Source organism: Pleurodeles waltl, chromosome 3_2 (assembly GCF_031143425.1).
Source record: "Pleurodeles waltl isolate 20211129_DDA chromosome 3_2, aPleWal1.hap1.20221129, whole genome shotgun sequence".
NCBI lineage: Eukaryota > Metazoa > Chordata > Amphibia > Caudata > Salamandridae > Pleurodeles > Pleurodeles waltl.
Window position 1 is genome coordinate 196,575,904 of NC_090441.1, and position 22,715 is coordinate 196,598,618.

Here is a 22,715-nt window from a genome sequence, read left to right on the forward strand (position 1 = left end):
AGGGTAGATCAAGACTCACTGGGGACCTGGGGAGCCAGTAAATCGCCACACGCACAACACTAGGATAGGGCGAACATGGTGCTCTGAGTGGCCCATACTCAGATACAGAATAATCTGTTATGACAATAGATTTGCTTAGATGGGAATACACCAAACTTTAGTGTGGGACTATGGTATTCAATGGCTGGCTGCACAACAGTATTTGCAAGACTTACAAGCTTGCAACCATGGTTTAAAGGTTTAAATGTAACTGGTATCACTAATTATGGCTCAAAACCATCACAACTCAAGTAGAGACAGTACCTAGCTAACTATATGAAGACTGTAATTCACATTGCACGGATAGATGTGGTTAGAGAGAAGATCACATGTATCATAAAGAAATGCCAATAAAGAGCTATATAAAAAAAATTAATTTGCTCCCCTAAGCAGTGCATTTTGAAACATGGTTACGTCCTCTATTAGTGATGACACTAGTGATGACCTTGATGGGGAGTAGGTCAGAGAAGTTGGAGTACACATTGCAGGCTTGTCTGAGCCTGGTGCATCACATGTAAGAGGTGAAGGGGACCTCTTCCTCCTGTGCTTCTCCAAAAGTACTTCGTCTGGATGTTCTGCAGGAGGATGAATCTCCGGAATTTGCAGAGATGGAAGATCTTCAGGTCCATAGGTTGGTTTTGGGAAAGGCATATTACTGATTAGAGACATAGAGGTAGGTCTAGGGATCATCAACATTTTAGGAGGAAGAATCAGTGATAAAAAGATTCCTGAAGAGGAGCTTTAGCTGGAATAATCAATCATGCAGACTTTGTGGAATAGGAGTATTTACTAGTGAAGGAAACAAAGGCAGGCATACTGTTGGAGATTGAGATGCCACTATTTATGTCAGACATATCGAGAATTATGTCAAGTAGTGTGAAGAAGGCTTCGACATTGAGCGTTTTGATGCTGAGTGATATTTAGGCGGTAAACTCCTGGATGGGGACCACAAGTGTTTCTTCAACGTCTCTGAAAATGGAGTAATCAATGACGCCAAGTGCTTACTCTTAGGAGTCGTCATCAGTCCCACAACGGAGGCTGTCACTGAAGTCAAAAACATTAGGATGGATCATGCCTCAACGTTGAGACCTTCAGCATCTGTCAGGAGTCACTGGAATGGCAGCAAAGCTATGAATGATATGGGTGACTATGGGGGTCATTCTAACTCTGGCGGGCGGCGGAGGCCGCCCGCCAGAGTTCCCCCGACAGAACACCGCTCCGCGGTCTGAAGACCGCAGCGGTGATTCTGTGTTTCCCGCTGGGCTGGCGGGCGACCGCCAGAAGGCCGCCCGCCAGCCCAGCGGGAAACCCCTTCCCACGAGGAAGCCGGCTCCGAATGGAGCCGGCGGAGTGGGAAGGTGCGACGGGTGCAGTTGCACCCGTCGCGAATTTCAGTGTCTGCTGAGCAGACACTGAAATTCTTTGTGGGGCCCTCTTACGGGGGCCCCTGCAGTGCCCATGCCATTGGCATGGGCACTGCAGGGGCCCCCAGGGGCCCCACGACACCCCTCACCGCCATCTTGTTCCTGGCGGTCGAAACCGCCAGGAACAGCATGGCGGTGAGGGGGTCGGAATCCCAATGGCGGATTCCCATGGGCAGCGGAAAGTCGGCGGTACACCGCCGACTTTCCGTTTCTGGCCGCGGCTGTACCGCCGCGGTCAGAATGCCTGGCGGAGCACCGCCAGCCTGTTGGCGGTGCTACCGCCGGCCCCGGCGGTCCTTGACCGCCGGGGTCAGAATGACCCCCTATGTCTCTTCTTTTTTCACTAGTTCTCTCTCTGAGGGAGTACATTTGAGAAGAGGACCCAGCTGCAGTTGACAGGGGCCATTCTGTTATGATGTGTGTGTCTTCTTCGGCCCTGAGGTCATCTAACTTGCAACTGAGCCTAATTTAGTCATGGTCTTTTAAGGTATGCTTCGTCATTTTCTTCAACAATTCACACTCCTTAACAGTGGAAAGCCGCAATCTTCCTCCCACATAAAAGGTACTTCGCAAAAAGCACAGTTAGAAAATTCTCTGTCACAAGTTAATAAAAGAAGGAGGAAATGCTTTAAAAACATCAAGTGAAACAAATATATATTTTTTAAATTCTAAGGATAAAGCCTCACAAAATAGGTTGACAAGAACTCTGAAGTTCTCTGAGAGCCTGTCAGTATGAGCTGGAAAAAAAGAACAGGGGTTGTCAGCCAATTGCCAGTACAAGGCATGCTAAATATGGAAATAGTGACTCTTTAAAGGGACAGTGCATGCTGTTTCCAGCTTTTCTTCATATCCTATCTATCAGGCTATCTTTTGCCTTTCTTCACCTTTACGTTTTTCAACTTTGTGCTCCTCCTTGTAGGGGCTCTTGGAACTAGTGCTGTAATGCCCTATTTGTTAAAATAAAAAGTATGTAAATAAATAGCTTGCATAGATGATACAGGTAGTTACGGTTTTACAACTAACACCAGATCTCACCTCTATGATTTTTATATCGTTCGTATTGACCTGAAGTGTTCTGTGATCAGAGAATCTGAATCTGGGGCTTTGAAAATTGTCTCCATCCATCTCAAGACAGCTTTAGTAAGCTGCTGCATCAAAAGGTTATAATTCACCTGATTTAGCAATTATATGATAGTAGAGTTTGAGCATTATTGGTGCGGCTGGGCAGCCATGTGTAGTGAAACAGAAATATTCCTGTGGTCTTTTATGCTGTTTTGGGATGGCAGGACATTAAAACCCTTGACTTCTGTATTTATGAAGTCCCTAAATTATAGCATTATAGGCCCTTGGCTTCTGCATTTATGAAGTCTATAAATTATAGTGTTCTAGGTTCTTAAGGGAAACACAACTGTGCATCTCAATTCTCATCATCAAAATGGATTAATCGCCCGGTTTAGAATTTGCACATATTCTATGTAGAACCTTCCTGAGAGCTAATTCTACATTGTATCTTTCATTTTTGTTTCTTCAAAAATCATTATTTTGGGTGTTCCCAAGATCCAGCAGTGAGACTGTGAAATATTCTCAAGATTATGAATGATGAGAATGTTTTGCTGGAGCAGCAAAAGTGAGAGCAAAATCCTAAATATCAATAGATAACAAACCTGGATCATGGTTTTTGCTGTCTTTGAGCATTCATCATCACAATTTGCTGAAAGAAGATGCCAAAGTTGTGAAACTGGGCTGTGGCCAGTTGGTTCACACCAATAATAAATGTAAGCTTATATTACAACTAGCCCTATCTCAAATAGTGCTCAGAAGCTGTGATCCTCAGCTCCTGTTGTCAATCAGCTCACCGGAGACCAAAATCTTAGTAATGCTATGTTATGTTATGCAGATCTGTAGAGAGCTCTAATATCCAAGAGGATGATAGTGCGCTACTGAGCAGTTGAGTCTAGCCACACCTCTGGCCTAGTGGGATTACTTAAAAGCCAAGTCTTCAGCTTCTTGCAGAATTTAAGAAGTGAGGGGGCTCTTACGTGTAGCAGCACCATGCTTTAGGAGAGATATAAGAGAAGGCTTGATCACCGGGTCTGTGTCAAGTGTGAAGTAGGAGTCAGGACAAACAGAGGTATCTGGATGGTTTGTGAAAGCAGATGTGATGTATGCTGAGCCAGTGTTATAGAATGCCTTGAAAGTGTGGGTGAGAATTGTGCTAATTTGTGAATGGGGAGCAAGTGGACCTCCATCAGGTGTGGTGAGATGTAAGTGCAGTGGTTGAGAGTGACTGTATCCACTGAGTTCTGACTGGTCTGCAGCCTTTTGGTGGGTCTTTTGTTGATCCCGGTGCAGAGAGTGTTGCCTTAGTCCAGCCTGCCTGTGTCTATGGTATGTGTGATCGTTTTCTGGGTGCTGACTGGGAACCAGTTAAAAAAATCTTCTTCAGCATCTTCAGGGTATGGAATCCTTAAGCAGTGATGGCCCTGACTTGGGGGATGGAGAGGCATGTTGAGTTCACTGTCAAGGATGATCCCAAGGTTCTTGACATGGGTGGTGGGGGAGGGTGTTGGTCCTAGGTCTGTTGACCACCAGGTGGAGTCCCACAGTGGTGTGCTCTTCCCAAAGATCATAATTTCGGTCTTGCTGGTGTTTAGCTTTAGACAGTTGGTCTTCATCCTGAGGGTGGTTTCTGTCATGCATGCATTGAACTTTATCCAGGTACAGGGCATCTTCTCCGTGAGAGAGAGAGAATGAGTTGCATGTCATTGGCATAGGAAAGGACGTTGATGTCACAAGAGTGGATGATGCTACCTAGAGGGATCATGTATGTATTGAAGAGGGTTTGGCTCATGGAGGATCCTTGCGGATCTCCACAGATGAGGTCCAACGTGTATGGTGTCAGGGTAATTTCAGTCAAGAAAGATTACATCCATCGGAGTGCAAGTCCTTGGAATCCAATGTCATGCAGGCACTAGATGAGGATGGGATAGGAGACTGTGTTAAATGCTGCAGAGAGTTCCAGGAGGATGAGGGCCACAATGTATCCTCTGCCCAGAGTTATGCGGATGTCATCCATGACAGCAATGAGGGTAGTTTTCGTACTGTGATTGGGTGTGAAACCAGACTGAATGGTGTTGAGGAGTTGGTGGTCTTTGATGTATTCAGTAAGGTGTCTGTCAATGATTTTCTCCAGGACCTTGGCCGGCATAGTAGCAGGGAGATCGGTCTGTAATTAGCGAACATTGAAGGATCTGCAGAGGGTTTCTTCAGCAAGGTGGGAACAGTTACATGTTTCCGGGTATCTGAGAAGGTTGTGGAAGAGGTAGGGGCATTCAGAATGGGTATAAGCATGGTGCTGGTGGGCTGGAGTCCTCTGTAGTAGGTGTGGTGGGGGCCTGGGTCCGATGGGGTCCCTGAGTGGGTGGACTTCATGGTGGCAACAGTTTCTTCTGAGGTAATGATGGGCCATGTGGTTAGCATTGGGCCTTTGGATGAGATTGGGAGGTGTTTGGCGAGGTCTGTTGGGTCCAGTTGCAGCCCAAAGTTGCTGTAAATGGCGGTGATTTTGCTGCTGAAGAATTGAGAGAGATTGTTGCAGACGTCCTGCAAAGGGGCGATCGAGTTGGAGGTGGCCAGTGGTGAGGTGGAATCTTTCACAATGGTGAAGATTTCTTTGCTCCTGTTGGTGCTGTCATTGATGCTTTCCCCATTTGGTGATCTGGGTCATTTTGTGGTATCGTCTTAGGGCAGATTTGAACATGCTTCTGCCTGCATTATCCTGGCTCTTTCTCCATTTGCGCTATCACTGTGACTTCACAGAAATTTTAAATCATGTGTATCACTTTAGATTGCGTTCTGGATAAGGAATAGGAAGGCATTAATAACTCAAATTGAGGAAGTGACGAGGAAGGGTTACATGACTATGTGGAAGCTCCAGTACTGAAACAACACTGAAGAATTAAAGATCTGTGACTTATTCATTTGAGAACTATAACACATTGGTGCCCTTTGCTTAATATAAATCAATAAGGACTGTAAATAAATATTGCCAAACCAATAACTGAGATTGCAAATGATTTTTCCATAGTCATGAATCTTCCACAGATTCACAAGGTTGTTTGCATAGACCACAAAGCAGAGAAGATCTGAATTGTTGCGAAACAGATTTTGGCAGTTTTATCTTCTTGATCATTAGCTCCTTAGCTCTTGTCAAAACATGTGATGAGACGGATGACCAAAGGAAGCTATTGATTACTAGAGACACCATTCTCCACGGATGTATTTATTTTTTATATAACACAGTATAACACAGTATACTACAGACCTCACTGGGGAAGGAATACCTGTTAGCTCTTTCATGGGAGCATATTATGCCTTTTGGATAATATAGATCCTTCCATATGTTTTGCAAAACCTACTGCTAGGGGGAGATGCAACCGCGGTTGAAAGTAGGGGAATTTAACATGAAGTTAGTTAGGCCCTTTCAGTCTGAGTATTGATAGTTTTATAGAGGATACTGCTCTAGATGGCTTTCTGAACAATGGTGAGCTTCTCTCAAGGGGAGAAGGATTTCTGTTTACAGGACTTTGTGTATAGCAGCCAGACTTTTTTTAAAGGGTACTTTATGGCTATCCAGCATAGTTGATGTAAAGTTGGGAATACAATACATATTCTCATTTACTAAGTCAAATGATCAGTTTGTCTACTGAGGTTTGGACAAACGGAACTGGAAGCAAGAGTAAACAAACTGAGACAAGTGTAGGCTCCATGTGGCTCTCTCCCTTCCTAGTTTGAGAACCACCATTTGTGCTGCACTTGGCAAACAAGAATAAAGTTGCATGGTGCAGCATTGCTTCCTGCCCATGAAATCTACATACTCCAAATGTCTCACCTGTGCGCACCACCAGTTCTGCTTTGCAGGAGACCTCCCCAGCCAGGTTCTTGGCAGTGCAGGTATAAACTCCGCAGTCGTCTTCCACAGTGTTGAGGATGATGAGGGAGCACTCACTGTCATCGTATACAAAGGTGTGGTGGCTGCTCTCAGATATCAGCTCCTGATCCTACAAGTGGAAATGAAGGAAGAGGTGATGCCTTGTTAAATGTGTTACCAAATATTGACTAAATGTTCAAATCTGCTGCCAAGCCATAGATAGTGGGAAATGCCCCTATATCCACAATGACATATTAAATCAAGGGGAGAAAAGGGTAGGCAGTGGGTTATGTAGTAGGACTCTATTCAAATGAGGTACATTTCCTGTACTTGGTGATACACAGGCTCATTGTTTAAATTATTTCAATACGCTTTTTATGTGAAAGACTTCAGCCTTAACTGTGCCTAAGGTGTGAGAAACTTCAGCCAACACATGTTTTGCCCACTATGTGAAACGCAAGCCTGGGGCTTTCTCGAAATTTGTACTCTGAGTTATGTAGTCACCAGGTAAAGGTTCAAGCTGTTACAGTCTCTGATCTTTGCGGAATAATTACAAGTTGTGTTGCTACCTAAGTTCAGGGTCAGACATGACAAAACCTTGTCTTTCCTGTTGGTAGCTAGTACCTTGCATTATGTTCTTGTAAAAACTGGAAAAACGGTCCTTATATGGAGACCACAGTGACCGTAAGATTGGATACCCGCTCACACTGAACGTGACCACAGTAAACTGTACCTTCATCAAGGCAATCTGTGCACTTCCTAGCTGACTCAAATCTCCATATGAGGACAGGTTTTTCCAATTATTAACAGACCATAACTTAATACTTCACAAGGTTCTTGTAAGAAGGGACTTAACTATGTAGCCCAGTTGATGACCTAATTAGCCTCTTCAGGTTTCAGGTAGATTCCCTATGAATGAGAGCAGCATAAACAGGCTGGAATTAAGCCTTAAACCAGGAAAGAGTTTTCAATGTTGCATACATCTCTCCCTATGATTCCCATAAGATGTAAAGACTTTTTCTGGGCCACCACATAAACAAGACATGCTTGTGGTGGTGGCCGACTCCTCACAACATGTCTTGGAATGATGCTGAGCTAGTGGTTTGTAATGTAATAAATATGGCTCTCAGTGTGAGTACCTGTTACCCTTGGCATTCGAACAGAGCTGGTGGCTATGCCAGCAGCTCCAGTTTTTATGCCACTTTTATTCGCACTTACAAATCTGGCTCCTTAATACATATCTGTAGGCCTCCCTGCGACTGCAGAGATACTGACATTAGCTGGAATAGGGTTACATCTTTTCAAGTGTTTGACAGAGCATCACATATGCTGATGGAGACCTTTAAGGCTCCAAGGTAATGCCTTGTTTTCTGTCATTAGGAATGTGCCAGAGATGCTGGAACCGCCCTGTTCTCCAGAGAAGTTAAGCCTAATCTTAGTGGAAGTGCCTTTCCTTTCAGTTACCAGAGTGGGGACCATGCTTCCATTAGGAGGATCTCAGAGACCCAATCAGGGAACCTTGTAAGCAGTAATTTTCAGTCCTTAAGTCAGCAGACAGTCCCTTCAGAACAAGGATTATTGTTCATTGTCACTCAGTGGTGTTTATAGAAGTGATTCTTGGTAGCTAGCACACATTGGGTCACAGTAAACCACAATATATATATATATATATATATATATATATATATATATATATATATATATATATATATATATATATATATATATATTTATTTATTTTTTTCACTGAAAAAAACAAAGGTTCAAGAGATTTTAAAGTTAGTTAAAGATGTCAGTTAAAACAATGTATTTTAAAGTACAAAACCAGTGAAATTCCCCAGCTACAGTTATCTCAAATAAGGATAAGTTACTTACCTGTAAATCCTAGTTCTCTTCCAGGGGTATCCTCATCAAAGTCATAAACATTGAATATTCCCGCCCTTGTGCGGGGATCCCGGAGCATATATAAAATACACACATATAAAGTATGAAATATGCACGAAAAATATATATATAGCATTTTTAGTAGACATATTTTTCATACTAAACTCATGTATACATGTGTAAAACAGCAATGCAGGCTATAATCATAAACAGGCAAAAATGCTTTATTTCTATGAAGTTTTTTTTATTTTATTTTTTAATCTTTATAAAACTACAATAGAGAATAAATATCTACCCAAGCCCCAAAATTGGGCTTAGGGAAATAAGCAGTTGTAATCCCTAGAGAAAAAGAGTAACAAAATACATTGAAAAACAATGGAGCATTCTTAGCCGATAGGCTGCATGCAGGTTAACACAGGAGAACCATCAAAACTTTGGCACCGTGCCTTTAAGACCCTGAGCACCTCCAGTATCCCACCATGCCTCAGGGGTGAAGGAGAGGTGACAGTTGGTTCACAGTTAGGTCAGTACTTTTTTACGGTGACAATCTGTGTAGCCGATTCAAAAGATAGTCTGTCCTGCACTTCTAGGAGACGTGCGTCCGGGGAGGAGGGTGGGTTGTTTATGACTTTGATGAGGATACCCCTGGAAGAGAACTAGGATTTACAGGTAAGTAACTTATCCTTCTCTTCCAGGGGATCCTCATCAATAGACATAAACATTGAATAGATTAGCAAGCCCATCCCTAAACTCTGCGGACTGTCCAATAGAAGTGCAGGAATAGATATGTATTATGCAAACAAATTTCTCAGCGAGGCTTGCCCCACTTGGGCGTCTGCTCTTGCATCTGAGTCCAAACAGTAATGTCTAGTAAATGTATGTACAGACTTCCATGTAGCAGCCTTACAAATTTCAGATATTGGAACATTGTTAAGGAGGGCAGCAGTAGCCGCTTTTCCCCTTGTGGAATGCGCTTTAGGTCTAGCAAGTAGTTGTTTGATAGCCAACTGGTAAGCATTAACAATACAAGAAACTATCCATCTTGATATTGTTCGTTTAGATGCTGCCTCTCCTGTCCTCAAAAGACCATAATTTACAAACAAGTGGTTGGAATGTCTAATCAATTTTGTCTTATCCAAATAAAATTTTAGCACTCTTTTCAGATCTAGGGAGTGCAACGCTTTCTCCGCCGGAGTCCCCGGATTGGGGAAGAAAGTAGGTAGAGAAATAGTCTGATTGATGTGGAATTCAGACACCACCTTCGGAAGGAATGATGGGTGAGTTCGCAGAACTACTCTATTGTCGTGAAAGACTGTGTACGGTTCTTTGGAAGACAAAGCCTGAATTTCACTGACCCTCCTCGCGGAAGTAATGGCTACCGAAAAAGCCGTCTTCCACGTAAGGTGTTGCAAAGAGGCTTTGTGTATAGGTTCGAAAGGAGGGCCCATAAGTTTTGACAGTACTATGTTTAGTTCCCATGGAGGGGCGGGTCTCCGAATGGGCGGAAAAACTTTTTTCAAACCTTCCAAGAAATCCTTGACTACTGGTTTCGTAAAGAAGGATTCCTGAGAAGGTGACTTACGATAGGTTGTAATGGCAGACAAATGTACCTTAATAGATGATACCTGCAGACCGGACTTTGCCAGATGGAGTAAGTAAGACAATATAACGTCCTCCTGGGCCCGTATGGGATTCTGACCTTGCTGACAGCACCATATGTAGAACCTCTTCCACTTAAACGCGTAAGAACGCTGTGTGGAAGGTCGTTTGGACTCTTTCAAGATGTTCATGCACTCCTGCGAGAGCCCTAGCTGCCCATACTGCAGGAATTCAGGAGCCATGCTGTCAAGCTCAGAGAGGGTAGGTTGGGATGCAGAACCCTGCCCTCCAGTCTGCTCAGAAGATACGGTCTGCACGGCAGCCTCCTGTGAGGTTGTTCCGATAGGTCGAGGAGATCTGTGTACCAGAATTGACAGGGCCATTGCGGAGCTATGAGAATCATTCTGGTGCTGGATCTGTAAAGTTTGTTGATCACCGCCGGTATGAGGGGAATCGGTGGAAAAGCGTAGAGAAATATCCCTGACAAGTCGATCAACAGGGCATTCCCTAGAGATCCCGGACGGTAGAACCTGGATGCGAAGTCTGGGCATTTCTTGTTTACCTCGTCTGCGAAGAGATCCAATTGAGGTCGACCTCATTGAGCGAAGATGTCTTCGATGACTTCGCCGTGTAGGACCCAATCGTGTGCATCCTCTAGGTATTTGCTCAGGAAATCTGCTTCCACGTTTTGTTGACCTGGTAGGTGAACCCCTGTAAGCGACATTCCTCTGGCCAGGAGCCAATGCCAGATTGTTTGTGACTCCCGAGATAGGGGTAAGGATCTCGTTCCCCCCATCTGTTCAAATAATACATTGTGGTTGTATTGTCCGTTTGTATTAGGAGAGATTTCCCCTGAATCGATGGAGCAAAAGACTTGAGAGCCAGATGGACTGATCTAAGCTCCAGCAGATTGATGTGGTACTTCATTTCGTTGTCGGACCACAGGCCATGAGCTTGAAGGGGACCTAGGTGAGCCCCCCATCCCTGAAGAGACGCATCCGTTACCAGAGTGTTGGATGGAATTACCTGGTGAAACGGAGCCCCTACTGACAGGTGAGGTCTGTGCATCCACCATTGCAATGACTGACGTGCTGCTATCGGCAGCCGCACTCTGTCCTCCCAGAGACCTGTCCTTTGGCTCCAGTTGTTCTCCAACGCCTCTTGGAGGGGCCTCATATGCAGCCTTGCATTTGGGACAATGAAAATGCATGATGCCATGGAGCCCAGCAGAGATGTCACCTGATGGGCCGTAGGTGTGTCGGATTTTAACAGGTCTTGACACTTTTTCTTTATTGATAATAGTCGTTCCTCCGAAGGATACACTCTTTGGAGCTCTGTGTTTAATATGGCTCCCAGGTAGTGGAGGTTCTGTGTTGGAATCAAGGTGGACTTTTGGTAGTTGACTTGAAGACCTAGGGACTCGAAAACCTTGAGCACAATGTCCCGATGGGCTCTCGCCTGATCCGGAGAGGAGGCTTTCAGTAGCCAGTCGTCTAGGTATGGGTAGATGAAGATTTTTTGTTTTCGAAGATGTGGCGCTACCACTGCCACACATTTCGAGAAGACGCGGGGGGCAGATTTCAGGCCGAATGGTAGCACTTTGAACTGATAGTGCTGTGAGGCTATCTGGAAGCGCAGGAATTTCCGATGCTTGGGAGCTATCGGGATGTGAAAGTATGCATCCTGTAGGTCGATGGAGCACATCCAGTCTCCCTGATGTAGCTGAGGGAAAATCTGGTGAAGAGCCAGCATCCTGAACTTTTGCTTTCTTATGTACTTGTTCAGAAGCCGTAAGTCCAGAATTGGTCTGAAAACGCCCTCTCGGCCTTTTTTCGCCACCAGAAAATAACGGGAGTAAACCCCCTTTCCTCTGTGCGCAAGTGGAACTTTTTCTATTGCCTTCTTTCGTAAGAGGGCGAGAGCCTCTTTGCGCAATAGGTTGACGTGAGATGGATTGCATTTGGCTGGCGGCAAGTGCGGTGGAGGTTGTCTGAAGAGAAGAGAGTAGCCATTTTCAACAATGTTGAGCACCCATTTGTCTTTTGTGATAGAGTGCCACTCGTGAAGAAAATCTGTGATACTTCCCCCCACCGTAGTGGTGCACAGTGTTGAGGGAAGCGAGTTCTCATTGCTTGGCCGGTGCTTTTGGCGTGGATTGTTGAGGTCTACTTGACCCTCGTTCCCTTGTGGCCCTATGAGCCTGAAAAAGAGGGCGTCCCTGCCTTTGCTGTGGCCTCTGGGACCAGTGAGGGGTTTGAACCCTCTGCTGGAAAGGGCGCCTGTCATAAGGCCTATACCTCCTCCTGAAGTCCTTCTTCCTTTCCAGGCCTACTGCCCTCATGGTGTCCACTTCAGTCTTCATGCACGCCATTTCTTCGTCCGTATGGGTACCAAACAGCGAGTTCCCATTGAATGGAAGATTTAGGATGCGCTGTTGTGCTTCCTGTTTTAGACCAGTCAGTCTCAACCAGGAAGACCTTCTAGCACAGATTCCATGTGCGTACCCATGTGCAGCTAAGTCTGCCCCATCTGCCGCTGCGCTGATGACTTGGTTGGATACCAGACATCCCTCTTGCAGGATCTCTTGGAAGTCCTGTCTGTCTTCCCTAGGTAATTTTTCTGTGAACCTGTTGAGAGAGTCCCACAGAGAACGGTCGTATCTGCCTAGGAGTGCAGACGCGCTGGAGACCTTCATTGCAGATGCCGCCGTGCCGCACATTTTTCTCCCCAGAGAGTCTAGATGTCTGCTCTCTTTGTCCGGTGGGACCGTGGAGGATGATGCCACTGAGTGAGTTTTTCTGGCTGCGGCCAATATTACGGAGTCCGGCGGCGGATCCATTCTTAGGAATAAAGGATCCTGCTCAGGCGCTTTATATTTTTTCAAAATCCTAGCAGGAGCAGATTTGAGTGTGGCTGGCGCCAAAAAAGTGTCCATGGTTGGCTGCAACAGACCAGGCACTAGCGGTAGTAGCTTTTTCGAAACCGCTCTATGTTGTAGAGTCTCAAAAATGACTGATGAGGAGGTTGATGGTTCTGGAACCTCTATATTTAACTTCTGTGCTCCCCTGAAAAGTACCTCATTAAAAGTAGTGATGTCATCCACCGGTGAGACTCTGGCTGGTGGAGAATCTGTTAAGGTGGGGGAGTATCGTCCGACAGATGACCCTGACGATGACCAAGAGGGCGATCTTCTGTGTCCTGACCGTGACCTAGATTGTCGCCGGGAACGTGACCTGCTGCGAGACGCTGTAACAGAGCGCCCAGGCCTCGTGGTCGGTTGGCGAGAAGCAGAACGAGCCCGTCCTGCTCGCGCTGTCGGTGATGGCGTTCTCGGGAGAGAGGCAGTAGGAGAGTACATCCGTGAATACTGTGAATCCGGAGAGGCCGCTGGCCTGTTAAGGCTCTCCAGCCATCTTGGTGACAGATTGATGGGTGAAACATGCCCCTATGATGCCGCTCTCGAACGAGATGAATCACTCCTTATGGAGACCACTGGAGATGGAGCGGTCTTATCTGCTTGCAGATGTTGATGCTTTACTCCCTGCGAGACAGGTAAAACCTGCGTCGACGTCGACAGCTGTACTGACGTCGAAGGGAGTGCCGCTGGTTGTTCGTGCCTCGACATTGAGTGCCTCGACGTTGAGTGCCTCGACGTTGAGTGCCTTGATGTCGAACGGCGATCTCTGGACCTCGACCTGCTCGCCGTCGTGTGCATCGACGTGGAGCGGTGAGCGGCCGACGGCGGATGTGTCTCTCGCCACCGTGGCGATTTCGACGTCGTGTCTCCTGACGCCGAGGGGCGCGAGGCCTTCGGCGGCAAATGTGCGCGCCAGTGATGACTCGATGTCGATCGGCGGGCTGCCATCGACGTAGATATGCCCCTGCGATGGCCATGTTCTCTCGACGCCGTATCCTTCGACATCGGTCGGGTCACCGTCGACGGCGATCTATGGCGGTGAGATGGTGGCAGCGACGACATCGATGGGGAACAAACAGGTATTTTCCTACCTGCTGACGTCGACCTAGCCATTCTCTCCTGAGAGTGGCTTGTTGGCTGCCTGGGAAGCGAAGAGGATGATGTTTTCTGCCTCTCGTGAAGCCCATGAAGCCTGATCTTTTCTCTGTCCTTCAGAGTCCTCTTTGACATGTTCTTGCAGTGTTTGCAAGTGTCAGGGCAGTGACTCTGAGGCAGGCACACAATACAAAGAGTGTGTGGATCTGACTGGGCCTTCTTCTTCCCACAGGAAGGGCATTTGACAAAAAGGGAAGGCATTTTTCTGTCAGGAAAAAACTGCCAAACTCAGACAATGATGTTAGATGTCGAGTAAAACAGGAAAAAACGCTGTTTTAAAGTATTTTTCTGAGAAAAACTCAGAAAAACTGAGAGCTCAATGCTCCAGGATCCTCTCAGAAGAAGCCGGAAAAAAGAACTGACCTAACTGTGAACCAACTGTCACCTCTCCTTCACCCCTGAGGCATGGTGGGATACTGGAGGTGCTCAGGGTCTTAAAGGCACGGTGCCAAAGTTTTTATGGTTCTCCTGTGTTAACCTGCATGCAGCCTATTGGCTAAGAATGCTCCATTGTTTTTCAATGTAGTTTTTTTCTCTTTTTCTCTAGGGATTACAACTGCTTATTTCCCTAAGCCCAATTTTGGGGCTTGGGTAGATATTTATTCTCTATTGTAGTTTTATAAAGATTAAAAAAAATTTTTTTAAAAAAAAACTTCATAGAAATAAAGCATTTAAGCCTGTTTATGATTATAGCCTGCATTGCTGTTTTACACATGTATACATGAGTTTAGTATGAAAAATATGTCTACTAAAAATGCTATATATATATTTTTCGTGCATACTTCATACTTTATATGTGTGTATTTTATATATGCTCCGGGGTCCCCGCACAAGGGCGGGAATATTCAATGTTTATGACTATTGATGAGGATCCCCTGGAAGAGAACTATAACTCCGCCCCTAATGTAACTACAAGTCATGACTCCGCCATGCTGAGTTTGCTCATCAACAATTTCAATGCAAATGTTGCAGCGATATTATCAAGGTACTTAGACAAAATATTGAATAAAAAATATTGTGATGCAAAAATTGTGTCACAAATATCAGGATATCAAAAATATCGCTGACAGAAGTATGGAAGTTAAGAATATCATTGTAGGTGTTGGTTTTAATATAATTGTAAAATATCTCATTAGAACATATCATTGTGCATAGTACTGGTTGTTAGTATTATTTCGTATGTATTTTATTGCAGTGTTTGATTTTATATGTTTACTATTTTTTTTTTTTTTTTTTTCCCGCTAGGTCAGCGTTCGGAATCCTAAGTTTACGCCCGCTGGCCTAGTGGAAAACAGGCTACAGCATTGTCTCCGGCTTGAAATTGAGCTCACAGAAATGTTGTAGCCAGCAGGGTGCACTAGCACCCTTGCAATGTTCACTGTCTGCAAGGCAGACAGTGAACACTGTGATGGTGCTGGCCAGGGGGGGGCTTGCACTGCCCATGCCATGGGCAGTGCAGGGGCCCCCCTGTGGACACCCCTGCAACTGTTCTTCTCCAGCCTTTTCATGGCAGTGTTACCGCCTTGAAAAGCCTGAGGGAGAACGAGGTCGTAATCCCTAGGGTAGCACTGCTTGCAGCCCTGCCCTGGTGGATTAGGATCTCCGCCAATGCCAGACACCTGGGATCCAAGATCCTGGTGGAGCTGGTAGTTCCCTGCTGATCCAACCGCCAGGGTTGTTATGTGGCGGTCGGACACCCGCATCCACAGTGGTCCAGACCGCCACCGTGAGTGTGGCCACACTCAAAATCAGGCCCCATATCTGGTGTAATTTTGGGAATGTGACTGTTTCTCAAGCATCTTCTCTCTGAAATCAGTGCTAAGAAAATTAGTTACTTACCTGTAACTGCAGTTCTCCAGTATTGGTATCTTTCATAGATTCACATGCTTGAATCATCCCCGTCGTCGAGGTGGGAGCCTCACGGTAAACTTAAATATATAAAGCAGTAAATCAGTAAAAGTAAAACCAGTAGGCCCTAGTAGGCCTCATAGGGTATTTTACAATCTATCCACTTTGTTTTGTGAAAAGACCCAAACTTCAGCATCAACCAATCAGGATTCAGCCCCTCCCAAACACTCCCAACAGAGGCTGAATTCCCTCAGATTTTCTAGTAGGAGTGTGAAGTTTAATATCTGTATAATAGGGGAGCCTCTGAGGGGAGGAGGGTGGGTCGCGTGTGAATCTATGAAAGATACCAATACTGGAGAACTGCAGTTACAGGTAAGTAACTAATTTTCTTCTCCAGTATTGGATCTTTCATAGATTCACATGCTTGAATCAGAATAACGAACAGTCTTCCTAATTAGTGAATTTTATTGACTGTAATTTGTCTGAAGTTTATAAGTGATGCGAGTCACTTTAGTTCAGCTTTAAAATGCACGTAAAGATCTATATATCAAAACATACATATATATATATATATATATATCCATAGACATCCGAATAGAAGAGCCATAAAAGCTGTGTGGCCGAAATTCCTGACACAATTTGTTTTGTTATTATTATGAAGTGTACTACTAGTTAACGCAGTATAACAAAGTGAACAATCCGAAGCACAAAATTAGAGAAAAAACACACAGTGGCTAGTAATAAGACTAAGAACCAATGACGAACATACCTCGAGTGTGGTGGTGGGATGTGTAAGAGGCTCACCTTAACGAAATAGATGCCTCAGCACTGCCTGTCCCACTGCTGTATCGACGTTGTTAGTTTCCTCGAGACAGTAATGCCTCGTAAATGTGTGCTGGCTGGACCATGTTGCTGCTCTACAGATGCTATGTAGTGGTACACCTGCAAAGAGTGCAGCTGAAGTGGCTACCGATCTTGTAGAGTGGGCTCTCACCTTGGTGTGGAGCGGTTTTCCTGCTTTTGAATGGCAGAATTGAATTGCCAGGCCAATCCATCTTGCTATAGTCTGTTTGGACACCGCATGTCCCTTTCTTGTGCCGCCAAATGCTACAAATAATTGATCAGATTGGCGGATGGCTTGAGTTTGCTGTAGATAAAACTTTAAACATCTTTTAATATCAAGAGAATGTAACGTCTTCTCTGCTATTGTTTGCGGATTTGGAAAGAAGGTTTTTAAGATGACTGGTTCATTCAAGTGAAACGTTGAAGGAACTTTCGGGATGAATTTAGGATTTGTTCGCAGGATGACACCTGAGTTTGTGAATTGGAGAAAAGGCTGTTTGATAGTGAAAGCCTGAATGTCGCTGACTCTTTTTGCTGAAGTAAGAGCTAGCAGTAACGCTGTTTTCCATGAAATGAATTTTAAATCAGCCATGTGGATCGGCTCAAAAGGAGCTTTCATGAGCTGCATCAGGACAACATTTAGGGACCATAATGGTGGAGGCTTTCTAACTGGGGGGAAAGTCCGAAAAAGACCCTTCATGAATTGTTTGACAATTCTTGTAGAACACAATGAGATTCTGTCTGGAGATCTGCGGTATCTGGAGATTGCAGCCAGATGTACACGAATGGAAGAATATGCAAGTCCTGATTTTGCCAGGAGCAGGAGATATGGAAGTATCTGTTCCGGAGTAGAGGACAAAGGATGTATATCTTCTGCTGCACACCATATACAAAAACGCTTCCACTTCAGCTTATAGGTTTTGTTAGTGGTGTCAGCTCTAGCTTTTGCCAAGATGTCTCTACACTCCTGGGAAATGTTGAGATTCAAGTATTCATTGTATTCAGGTGCCAAGCCGACAAATGAAGAGACGACGGATCCGGGTGTCTGACTTGTCCCTGGTGCATTGTTAAAAGAGTCGGACTCCGTCTGAGTCGTAGATGTGGTCGTTCGGAGAGCATGAGGAGCTCTGTATACCAGACTTGTCTGGGCCATCTGGGAGCTATGAGGAGAAGGCGACACCCTCCACCTTCAGTTTGTTGATGACTCTCGGAATGAGCGGGATCGGAGGAAAAGCGTAGGCATAAACTCCGGACCATCTCATCAAAAACACATTCCCCCATGAATCTTTTTGGGGAAGCCAACTTGCGTAGTACTGGCATTTCTTGTTCTCGAGAGTGGCAAATAGGTCTAGGTTCGGTTTGCCCCATAACCGAAAAAGACTGTAGAGAGTTTTTTGGTCTAGTTCCCATTCATGATAAGGAATCACTGTCCTGGTACTTGAGGTATCTCTAACAATAACTTATGAATTTCTATGGTTCTGTACGTTTAAAATGTGAGCTTAACTATAATGTCCATGTAATCTTTGTTTTTTTAAGTGAATTTCTATGTTTTTTTACAATTCTATTTCCTAACTATAACATCCCTTTAGCCTTTGAGTTTTTCAGTGAATTTCTATGTTTTTTTTAACGCATAGTAATTTTAATTACAAATCAATTACATTTCTCCCTGGGGAAGCACGCAGCCCTCACATATTTATTCAAAGTCACTTTGATTTTGATTGGACGACACTCTCAGGGCCATTCAATCCTTGCAACCTTGAAAGGCGCCTTAGTCCGGACAAGACCCCAGGAGATCTGTTTCACTCTGAGCCTCCTGTGTGGGGACCATATATGAATGTAATGTCAATGAGAGAGAATACCTGACTCGTGGCATGGTGAAGATAATCCCATTGTTTAAAAACAGTAACCAATCTATACCTAGCAATTACAGACCTATCGGTCTCATCCACAATTTATGGAAGGTGTTTTGTCCCTACTTCTCAAAAGACTTCCTCAGTGGATCGAAGAAACTAAGGGGGTCATTCTGACCCTGGCGGCCGATGGCCGCCAGGGCCACCGACCACGGGAGCACCGCCAACAGGCTGGCGGTGCTCCCACGAGCATTCTGACCGCGGCGGTTCAGCCGCGGTCAGAAGCGGCAAGTCGGCGGGCTCCCGCCGACTTACCGCTGCTCGGGGGAATCCTTCATGGCGGCGGAGCGCGCTCCGCCGCCATGAGGATTCTGACAGCCCCTACCGCCATCCTGTTCATGGCGGGAAACCCGCCATGAACAGGATGGCGGTAGGGGGTGCCGCGGGGCATGGGCACGGCAGGGGCCCCCGTAAGAGGGCCCCGCAAAGTATTTCAGTGTCTGCCATGCAGACACTGAAATACGCGACGGGTGCAAACTGCACCCGTCGCACCCCTGCAACTACGCCGGCTCAATTCTGAGCCGGCGTCCTCGTTGCAGGGGCATTTCCTCTGGGCCGGCGGGCGCTCTTTTGGAGAGCGCCCGCCGGCCCAGAGGAAATGTTAGAATGGCCGCCGCGGTCTTGTGACCGCGGTGCGGTCATTTGGCGGCGGAACCTTGGCGGACGGCCTCCGCCGTCCGCCAAGGTTATAATCAGGCCCTAAAACTCTCTCTCCCTTTCAACCAGGTTTTCCGCACTAGGGTAAGTAAAATAGATCAGATCTTACAACTTAACCTTATTCTTTGGAAACATTTACTGTTTGTATATGGCCTTCGTGTACCTGAGGGCAGTATTTTACTTAGCCCCTAGACAGAAACTGTGAGAATGGGAACTAACTCTGAATTGCTAGATTTTCTCATCAGACTCCATGAGAAAAATGTTTTCCTAATAAGGGGGCAGCGGGGTGAGCTAACAGATTGCGGTATGCTTGCCTGAATTTTGTTCTCACTATATATAAATGCTACTATTAATTATCTAAGCGCCTGCATCCATGATTCACTTAGATTGGGAGGTTTCTCTTTCACAGCATTGTTATTCGCAGATGACACCCTGTTGATATACCACACTCTGGTTGGGCTACAGAATCTGTTAAACAAATTTGTTGAATTTTCCGATCTCCATGGACTGCAGGTGAATACCTCTAAGACTAAGATCATGGTGTTCAAACCTCACAGATCATGTAGAGGAGGGTTATGAATGAAAGGGGTGACCCTGCAAACTGTAGACATCTCTGACTACAAGTGGAGTTAAATCATGCAATTGGAAGTCCCATATCCAACAATGTGAAATGTAATTACTTCATAGCATGTCTCCAGTTACTACGAGGTACGAAGCCACTAATCCTAAACCTGTTTCATTGGCCATTGAGGTATACTGGGCAAAGGCACAGGTTGCAGCACTTTATGAGGCCAAAATCTGGGGGTGTAGGAAATACTGGTGGTTTGACCTTCAGAGAAAATAGCTTTTCAAGATCTTTATTTAGTTTGCCCAAAGTACCCCTGTTGTTCCTTTATTTGTTGATATGGGGCTCCAAGGGATTGGTAACTCAGGCCTTTTAATACTTCTCCTTTTCTGGATATGATTGTGGTCAACCTTAGAGCTATCCACTTATAGCCTTGCCAGGGAAGAAGTATTGAACTTGGGGAATCTTATTATATTCCATGGTTTTCTCACATCGAATCACATTTAGTGGTCTAGGTTTGAATACGTATTGGAGTAACCCTGCATTGATAAATAACAACACTAAGGGCGTCATTCCAACCTCGGCGGTAAAAGGCGCTTACCGCCGGTCAGAAGACCGCCACAACACCGCCGCGGTCGCGGTAAACCGCCACGGTCATTCTGACCCGCAACAGGCAAACCGCCAAAATCCCGACATCCACAAAAGTCCGCCACATCAAAGGGCAGCGAAAAACTGGCGATTAGCAAACCTCCACCGTCACGCCAACAGAGAAACGCCCATGCCATTCCGACCCACGAATCCACGCGGCGGTCTTTCAACCGCGGAATTCCATTGGCGGTACACACCGCCGCGGTCAAAATACACACACACTTACAAAACACAACCACATTGGACAATTTGAAATACACACACCTGATACACATACACACAACACTCCCACACACCCAATACAATATAAAACACACACCCACATCACCCACAAACCCCTACGACCACAAATCAGAGACAAAGCCCAGAGAGAGACAGCACAGAATAGAGAACACCATTACACAGAGGCACAATACACCATCACCCACACAACATCCACGCACAAAACACCACACACCACCACACTCACCACACTCATCAACACATACTCCACCCCACACCTCATCCACACCACTCCATGGCACCCCCAAGACACCCCAGGTTCTCAGACGCAGAACTCAGGGTCATGGTGGAGGAAATAGTTTGGGTAGAGCCCCAGCTCTTCGGGACACAGGTGCAGCACACCAGCATTGCCAGGAAGATGGAGCTATGGCAAAGAATAGTGGACAGGGTCAACGCTGTGGGACAGCATCCACGAAATCGGGACGACATCAGGAAGCAGTGGAATGACCTACAGGGGAAGGTGCGTTCCATGGTATCCAGACACAACATCGCGGTGCAGAAGACTGGCGGCGGACCCCCACCTCAACCCCCAGAATTTACAGCATGGGAGGAGCAAGTCTTGAACATCCTGCATCCTGAGGGCCTCGCAGGAGTAGCTGGAGGAATGGACTCTGGTAAGTCTCATCTTCACTACTTCATCCCCCCCACCCCACCAGCATGCCAACTCATACCCCCACCCTCACCCCCCACCCCCATCACACATCCTCCTTCCTAATGTCTCACCATCACAACCCACCCATCCCAACACCAAACCCTGCATGCCACCACAAACCATGGACACCCATCACCTAAGCATGCCCACTGCACATACCCATCTCCCCCACAAACCACCGTCACAACAGCCCCCACAAGGAAATGCCAGTACTGGGGTACACGGGCACCCACCCATTGCACAATATGGCACACACAGAAGCAATAATCATACTCTTATACCCCTGCAGGACCCGAACGCCACCACACCACCCAGGAGGGTCCAGAAATGTCCAACCCACCCCCAGAAGAGGCCCCCAGTGATGACAGCAGCTCTGTCTCCCTGGACCCAGATGACCGGCCTGGCCCATCGGGGACCTCGGGACAGTCGGTTCCCCTCACACAGCCACAGGCCACAGCAGACCTACCCCCCTCTGGGAACACCAGCACAGTTCCCACCCAGCGGGCCCATGCCTCTGACTTCAGGACACGTCAATCAGCGGTGTGTCCACCACTACAGGGCACCCAGGTTAACCCACCACCCCAACAACAACAGGGACCTGGGGCAGCGGTAGTGGGCACACGGTCCAGGGGACAGAGGCCCAGGGAAACAGGGGAACTGGGAGGGCTACTGTGCGACAGGGGGGGGACAGGCCCAGGGAACCCACTCTCCACGAGGCCCTCTCCTCCATCATGGGAGCGTACCACCACTCCCAGGAGATCCAGGTACTGCAGGAGGAACAGTTTATGGGGTTCAGGGAAGAACTCAGAAACATTACTTCCGCAATGGGCACCATCGTCGTGGCTCTCAACCAGATTGTCACCACATTGCGGGACACTGTGGCACCACAAAGGGCCCCTGTCACTAGCATGGACCAAGAACAGGCTACCTCCTCCGCCGGCGCTAGTGGACAGGAGGCCCCCACACAAGAACAACAGGCCACCAGAACCCCACCCCCTGCAGAAGGAGAACCACCCCGCAAGCGGGGCCTGAGATCTAGGAAGAAGACAGAGTAGGATGCCAAGACCCCCGCCAGGAGAGGATACCCCCTGATGTCATCCCACTGTCCCACATTGTCACCCTGTCCAACCTTAAACTGCCCCTGCTCCACCTTCCACAGGCATATGGACAATGCACCTGTGAGACTGAAAACCTGGACTCTGCCATGGACATTCCTCCACCATCACCCATCACCGATTTTTCAACCATGTCCCTAAATTGAGCACTTTAATAAAACCACTTATTGCACAAAAATAATCTGGAGTCTGCCTGTATTTTGAACAAATGTATTAGACTTAACCGTTGCAAAATGTCAAGTTACAT

The 22,715-nt window shown here is 46.4% G+C and overlaps 1 protein-coding gene across 2 annotated transcripts in view; it reads right to left on the reverse strand.

Annotated features, from left to right (window-relative positions):
- Positions 1 to 22,715, reverse strand: part of SPEG (striated muscle enriched protein kinase) — a 1,321,813-nt gene that overhangs the window by 444,286 nt on the left and 854,812 nt on the right. For both annotated transcript variants that reach the window (XM_069227158.1, XM_069227157.1), the window contains exon 20: positions 6,355 to 6,523. In XM_069227158.1, the coding sequence (XP_069083259.1) occupies positions 6,355 to 6,523 (169 nt within the window). The remainder of the gene's footprint in view (positions 1 to 6,354; positions 6,524 to 22,715) is intronic.